General features: G+C 45.8%; 1 protein-coding gene across 1 annotated transcript in view; it reads right to left on the bottom strand.

Moving 5' to 3' along the window:
• Positions 1 to 3,665: 3,665 nt before the first annotated feature.
• ptpn11a (protein tyrosine phosphatase non-receptor type 11a) overlaps positions 3,666 to 7,411 on the bottom strand; it is a 24,784-nt gene continuing 21,038 nt past the window's right edge. The window contains exons 10-16 of the mRNA XM_037692146.1: positions 6,973 to 7,104; positions 6,668 to 6,822; positions 6,522 to 6,589; positions 4,294 to 4,445; positions 4,104 to 4,222; positions 3,925 to 4,029; positions 3,666 to 3,737 (exon numbers count right to left, since the gene is read on the bottom strand). Coding sequence (XP_037548074.1) covers positions 3,960 to 4,029; positions 4,104 to 4,222; positions 4,294 to 4,445; positions 6,522 to 6,589; positions 6,668 to 6,822; positions 6,973 to 7,104 — 696 coding nt within the window. The 3' untranslated portion in view covers positions 3,666 to 3,737; positions 3,925 to 3,959. The remainder of the gene's footprint in view (positions 3,738 to 3,924; positions 4,030 to 4,103; positions 4,223 to 4,293; positions 4,446 to 6,521; positions 6,590 to 6,667; positions 6,823 to 6,972; positions 7,105 to 7,411) is intronic.

Below are 7,411 nucleotides of genomic sequence, written 5' to 3'. Positions count from 1 at the left end.
GCCATAGAAGAAACACTCTGCCTTCAGAACCGCCTTGCTTCTTTGTGGCATAGAAGAAACACTTCGCCTTCAGAACCACCTTGTTTCTGCGTGGCATAGAAGAAACCCTCCATTTTCAGAACTGCCTCATTTCTTTGTGGCATAGAAGACATCCTCCACCATCTGAACCGCCTTGTTTCTTCATGGCATAGAAGACACCTTCGCCTTCAGAACTGCCTTGTTTCTTCGTGGCACAGAAGAAACCCTCCACCATCGGAACCACCTTGTTTCTTTGTGGCACAGAAGACACTCTTCGCCTTCAGAACCGCCTTGTTTCTTTGTGGCATAGACTCAACTTGGTGCTGGAAACATTCATCAGAGACGCTGGCCCATTTTGGTGGGTTAGCATCTTGTTGTTGCAGCAGAGTTTTCAGATGCACATCCATGACATGTCGCCTGTTGCACCACACCCCAAAGGTGCTCTATGGGAATGAGCTCTGATGACTATCGCTGAAGTCCAGTACATACAGACTGAACGGCAGTTTCTACCAAGCAGACAGGATTCGTATAGCAGACGGGCGTGGCCACAGCTGTTGTAAGGGTAGACTTGTGTGATCAGAGATGGTATTCTGCAGACACTGGTTGGAACAAGTGCTTCATTGAGCTACTGTTGAATTTCAGTTGTCTCCACCCAGTCTGCCCATTCTCTTCTGACCTCCACACAAATGTTTCTCACTACATTGTTTTAACCATTCACCTTAAACTCTAGAGATGTTGTATGTAAAATTCCCAGTAAATCAGCAGTTTCTGAAATACTCATACTGGACCATCTGGGCTGACAAACACCCCACATTCAAAGTTGTGTACCCCCCTCCCCCGTTTGCCCCCATTCTGATGCCCGGTTTGAACTTCAGCAAGTCGTCTTCACCACATCTCCATGCCTAAAGGCAGCGAGTTGCTGCCACGTGACTGGCTCCAACAATCAAACACGTGTAACTAATGAAGTGGCCAGTGGTTTTTTTTTCCTGTAACATTTGCTTTTTGTAATGTTGACAGTTCATAAAAGTGTTAAAAACTTTTGTGGCCTTAAATTATTTGGTGCAATAGTTAAGGAGTATCTGCTCTGCTCTATTTAAGGCCTTGTCTGCTCATTGAAGTAATACAAAGGTTTGTCCGTGATTATTAAACGAGTATCGGCAGCACAAACACAAGTTTGTCATCTGCCACTTTTATCTTTTAAGTATCATCTTTAGGGTCATAGGTTAGGTTAGAGAAGGCTCTATGACATCATAGTTTTCAAAAGATTGCATTTATTCTGTCCACATGTCAATGAAAGGGTGGCGTTTCAAGAGTTTTTCACTCTGGGTTTCCAACTAAAACATTGTTTCTGTGTGGATGCTAAGGCTAAAACAGTCTTTTTTCAGTGTGCACATAAATCGTTCTTGGGTGGACGGGGCCTCAGAGCAAGGCAATGAACAAAGAGAAGAATATTCAAGAACACTTGCTGTGAAGCAGCGGAGGAAGAAACACTGATTTCATGATTCCTTAGAGTTCAGTCCCAGGTCAGCTGATGCTGGAAACTGTTCTCTCTTTTCCTCCGAGTCAGCACAGTCGCAGTAAGCTAACCATGACGCTGCATTTTTTTCTTTCAAGGTTTAGTGATGTTATCAAAGTGTAGCAGCGCTCGAGAAAATACTGAGACCTTGAGGTTTAAAGTTTGACATTTTGAAAAATACACTGATTTCATGCTGCTGATTAGCAACATTTCACTTTATAACCGTTTTTAAATAAAAAGCTGGTGATTAGCCTTTTTACCATAAAGCTGACACTACATGAAAAAGTTGTAGCACTTCCTGTTTTAGGCTTCGCCTCCAGAAGTCACAACTACTGACTGAACCGGTGTAAAAACCAGACAGATGAACCTTTTCATGTAGGGCCGTCATGAGAAATGGTACAAACAGGTAACAATATGCAGTTGATGCTCATTTAATGTACAATTTGTAGTTTCTGATGCAGAAAAGCTCGTACATAAACACGTGTGCATCCCCTGCTTTCCTACAGGAGAGCGGAGGATGCACGTTCCTAAATTAAAAAAACTCTTCAGGATGTGCTTAGATCAATTTTTAGGTCACAGTTGAAAAAGTCGGCCTCTGTTTTCAGTCTTAATGCTAAACTAAACCAATCAGCTGCTGGTCGTGGCATCAGATGTCTGTTTGTGATTGGAAAGAGATCTCATTTTCCAAAATGTCAAACTAATACGATAAAAAAAATAAAAACTGGAAAGTACTCTTTTATGAACCTGTGTACTTGGCGGCACATGTGTAATTCAACAATCTAATCCATGTGAGGTCTCACCGGGCTGCGACTCGGAGCCAAACGGCACTTGAGGCTCCAAAACACTCGAAACGTCCGTTAGAGCGGTCGCAGAGGCACAAAGTCCCGTTGCTTCTAGAATAAACGTGTAATCTGCTCAACAGTTTATTTCCTCTAGTTGCCACTGTCGTGTAAAACCAATCTCAGTTTGGTCGCAAGCGTCTCAGTCCACCTCGCGAGCCTCAGAGCTGCGTTCTGACACGGTTCTGACTGAAAACGTGAAAACCACTGCTTATTAAAACTGATCCACAGCTGATCATCTTCCTGTCTAAAGTCCAGCAGACTGAAGTATAAACACGGGCTGGCTGCCAAGATGCGTACGAAACAACTCGAGGTGGGTAACAAAAGAACGTGCACGGCCTAGAATAAGCCGTGCACACGTGAACGAGCCGGGATCTACGAAGCCTGGCCACAGGACTCACTGATCTACGAGAGAGTACGTTTGCTGCCCCAGCTAGTGGAGTCGCGACCCGGTGGGAAACTCTTAGACGCTCCTTTCACCAGAGAATCCTCAAACTACGCGTGGTGCTCAAAGAAAGCATGGGACACAAAAGGCAGTTGTTTTCAAAAGGAAAGAAGTAATATGCACTTAAAACAAAATTCAGAAACAGTTTTTGGCATGACCAGGTCAGTGGCGATGCCTGCAACTAGAATACACGAAGTTTCCCCAGAAACCTCCAAAAGGTGCAGGCTGTCGCTGTAACAGATAGATGAGTCATAAAGCTTACAAGAGGCGTGAAAGTGCAGCACTGACGATGTTCAGCTGGAGCTCCAGAACGGTAAATGAACAGACGGTGAATCCACTGACAGGACAGAAACCTACGTCAACTAGCAGACGACACAAACTACGCCTGGACTGGAGGTTCTTTCAGCTGCTTCCACATTCAAGAACCAAATTCTGTTTAGAAGAGAGTATTGGACTGTACAGTGAAACTAATGAATAAAGGCATTATTGGCTTGTAATGTTCCTAACTGTAGTCCAGAATCCATCACCGCCCACAGCATTAAAGGCTTACGGGTTAATAACTTATGAAGTGTTAGCGGTCAACAATAAATCAAAGACAAGTCTCTGGTGGGTTTGTGACACGCCTCGTCAGCACAGCTCTTCATGTCTTCTGTTACTCCGGTTATGAAAAGATAAACGATGAGGAGGAGGAGGAGTTGACGGGTTTTCCCTCCGAGTTAGCCGTGGACGATCACAGCCGTGCAGAATTCACCTCCGGGAAAAAAGTGTGCAGATAGTGAGAAAAGAAGACGATGACCGCGGTGTGGTCTCCCTCATGTGTTAGCTTGTTTCTGTTGTGTACCCCCCCCCCCCCCCCCCAGTGATCAGTCATCACAGGCGTCAAGGTGTGGCTGGCGAAGGACCGTCAGGTGTCAGGCTCCTGAAACAGACACAGTCAGGATAGAAACAGAAAGGTACCGGACAGCGTCACTCTGCTCCACAGACCGTTGTTAAAGGTCCGCTCGGTTCATTTAAACGTTTACGATGTGAATCAAATTCAAGTGACGAGACGTCAGAGTCGCTGCAGTGGGTTTCATTTCATTTCAGGGGAAAGTTTCTGCTTTTACCTGAAGCTGATGAGGCGCTGCGACAAAGGTGACTCTCATCTGAAGCTCTTCTGCTGCTGCATGAGGCCCACGTTCTCGTAGACTCTGGAGTTGTCCTCCCTCATCCTGACCACACATTCAGTGAACAACTAGTCTCCCAACATGTGACAGAGCATGCATTTTCTCTCAGCGCTACTCACTCTGTGCACGTGGGGGTGGGAATGGGTGTGCAAGGAGGCAGAGGGCTCTGCTCTCCTCCGGTCAGGTCGGACAGAGAATACTTGATGTTTGTGTACTCGCGCCCTTTGATCTTACTTTTCTGGAGGAGGAGACGGAGGCGGTTACAGACGGAGGGGACACACAGAGACGAGAAGCGAGGCGTCTCCTTACTTGCTCCTCCTCGATGCGCCTCTGCAGCGTTTCTATGTAGTGCTGCACGGCCATGTAGATGAACCTGTACTGCGCTTCAGTCTGCACCATGCCCGAGCGCTGAGCACGAACCATCTGGATGGTCTTGGGCACGTCGATGTCACAGTCCACGCCTGCGTCAGGAAAAGATTTCAGGACGTCTGAGTGATGCGCACCTCACACAACTTTATCTCTTCTTAATAAACATGTTCAAAATGTGTTTTCATCAAGTAAAATCTGAAAACCACCGAGAAACGAGCTCTACTGAAGAACAAATCAAGTTTTTGACACGGACAAACCCTTTCCACATGATGAAGCTGTGGTTTAGGACAGAAGAGGACGGGTTGTTCTTACTGACGTCAACCAGAACCTGCTACACGCCGTCAAAAACTGCTCAACAACGGTGTGAAGCAGGAAGTGTTTGTAGAACCGCCCTCAGGTCAAGAACAGCTTACGGTCGTAGTCAAGTATTGCCAAAGCACCAAAACCTGCACGAGGCTGTGCACGTTTCCCTGATTATTTCTTTATTGAAACGTCCTAACTTTGAGGTGGAAAAGGGCGTGTACCACTTTGTGAGGACAAACCCTTTGTACATGAAGCCCCAGGTCCAGATGGCTTCCCATCTGAATTCTAGAAAACTTTTCGAGGCAGCTGGTCCGTTTCCTATCAGAGGTTTTAGTCTTTTAATGGAGGCGTGTTCCCCAAGCTCTGGTCAGGTGCTTCATCGTGATGCTTTGGACAAACAGTAAAAACTCGTTAGTGGTTCGAATCGTCATCAGTTTCTCTGTTGACTTTAAAGTGCAGGCAGTTACAACTAGACTCCTAGAAGCAGTTTTCCCTTAATGTTAACTCTCGATCAAACTGGTTTTATCCACAACAAACAACTCATTTTCCATCTCTGACAAACATGTAACGTGTAGCCCCCCGTAACTCCTTCAGTCGAGGCTTTCACCGCACTGGACGCTGAAAAATCCCTTGACGAAGTGGAATGGGATTATTTGTTTTATGGGATTATTTGTTTTATATTTGGGGAAAAGCATCTCATTAACAGCATCTCCTGAGCCCGCTGTCAGAACCAGTGACTCAGTCTCTGAATATCTTCACTTAAACCAGTCTGCAAAGCAACGATGCCCATTTAATCTACATGTACTGGAGCGTCGGCTCACTGCTTTCTTTACCTGCTGATTATATCATAACTACAAACAGCATGGAGGTGAAGGTAGCTCTGTATGCAGACGACCTTCTGTTCTTCCTATCTGGCATGTCCCCGCCGCCCTTTTAGTCCAAGAAGCAGCAGTGAAATTCCTGGATATACACCTAATCTTTACAAAAGTCAGATCATTGCTGAGAGGCAAGAGTATCCAGCCAATAATGAACATTCTGGATGTCCAGTTCAGGTTTCGTCTTTACTGGTGCCGACACAATGTTAGATTTTCTCTTTGCTTAAAAAAATAACACAAATGAGTGATGGTGTTTCCTAAATCTTTCTGTGGCTGCTAGAATTAATGCACTCTATTTCAATGCATCTTCCAATCTCCCTTTAGCCACGAGGCCAATAGTCCTAATCTGGATTTTATCTGAAAACATCCCAGGCTGCACCATCGAGTCTTCTGCAGTGACATGGGGACTCTAGTTTTACTTCTTTTCAGCACCTAGTAAATAAATGTTGTCTTTCTAAAACAGTTGCAGTTACCTTCAAACCCAGCCCCGTTTAAATAACCTCTCCTTTTAAGAAGAGATGATTTTTATACATGTATTTTAACCTTTTCTCACAGACTGTTGGATTTGGACACCGCTGACCCCAGTGACCCGAGTCAAAATACAGATTCAGTTCTACGAAGGATTCTCTCTCAGCAGATGAACACAAACGTGCCAAACACCTTTTTTTAGATTTTTATTTGTAACAAATGTTACAAACCAGAGATCTTTCAACCACCTTTGGGATTCTTTTTGTGTTTTTGTATTTAGTAAAATACTTTGTTGGTTGGTCTGTAGATCAACATGTGGAAAAGTTCACGGGGTGAAAAGACTCCGGACCATGTTACTTAAGGAACCAGGAGCCCATCATGCATTGCACAGCAGACAACGGCCATCGAGTCGTAAGGTAGTCAAAAGATTGAATCATCTCCACAAGCAGCTCATAAACATTTTTTGAAAAGCCATCACCTCATTTGCATCTTCTCGTTGCAGCTTTATGCTCACAAACTCACCTTTTTCTCTAATTACGTCGATCAGGATGTCGATCACTATAAATGTTCCCGTCCTCCCGATCCCTGCACTGAGGAGAGCAGCAGAAAGTCAGGGCACGTTTCCTCTGCAGTACCTGCTGGGGTCTCTCTGAGTTGGAGGTGCGTACCTGCAGTGTACTGTAATTGGCCCGGCATCCAGAATGCTCTCCTGCTTCAGGTTGACCTCCTCCAGGAAGTCCAGAACACCCCCTGGATCAGTGGGGACCCCGTGATCCGGCCAGGTTTTGAAGTGGTACTGCCACACTGTGCGTTCTGTGTTGCCCTGATAACAAAGTGTCACCGAGCGTTTCAAGCAATGCAAAATAAAACTTTGAGTCTAGACAGTGAAGATCTTTTTCTTTTAACTCATCGTGCAGTTTCTCAAACGTTCTCACGCTACCTCGGCTTGGCACGGAACAAACCAACAACTGACCTGACCCACTTTCGACAGCTTCAGTTCTCGGAGGGTGTAGTCGTGAGCGGTCGTCTCCCTGACGTTGCGAACCCGCATGGCGCCATACTCCTTGAGAGCAGACATCTCAGGCCAGTACTTCACACACTTGCTCTGTTGAGACACACACACTCCGTTCAGGATGAAAAACTGAAGGAGGACAGGGCGACAGGCCACCGCCGGTCCAACACCAGGTTGGAGGCCCGGTCTGGACCACTCTGACTCGTAACCTGGTTCAGAACAGATCACACTGTCTCAGCTGCTCACAACGAGCAACCCCAGGGTCAACACCTGATACAGTCATTTTGTTTGCTTGCTTCCAACACTTGGATAGATTTGCACATCACCCCATTATCCACCATCAGCCACAGATGAGACCAGTGAGGTCACCCCACTGATGCACTCTGAAGACCAGTGAGGT

The sequence above is a fragment of the Nematolebias whitei genome, chromosome 18 (genome assembly GCF_014905685.2).
Source record: "Nematolebias whitei isolate Nwh7 chromosome 18, NemWhi1, whole genome shotgun sequence".
Lineage (NCBI taxonomy): Eukaryota > Metazoa > Chordata > Actinopteri > Cyprinodontiformes > Rivulidae > Nematolebias > Nematolebias whitei.
Note: the sequence above shows the minus strand (reverse complement) of the source record. Positions and strands in the feature narration are given on the sequence as shown.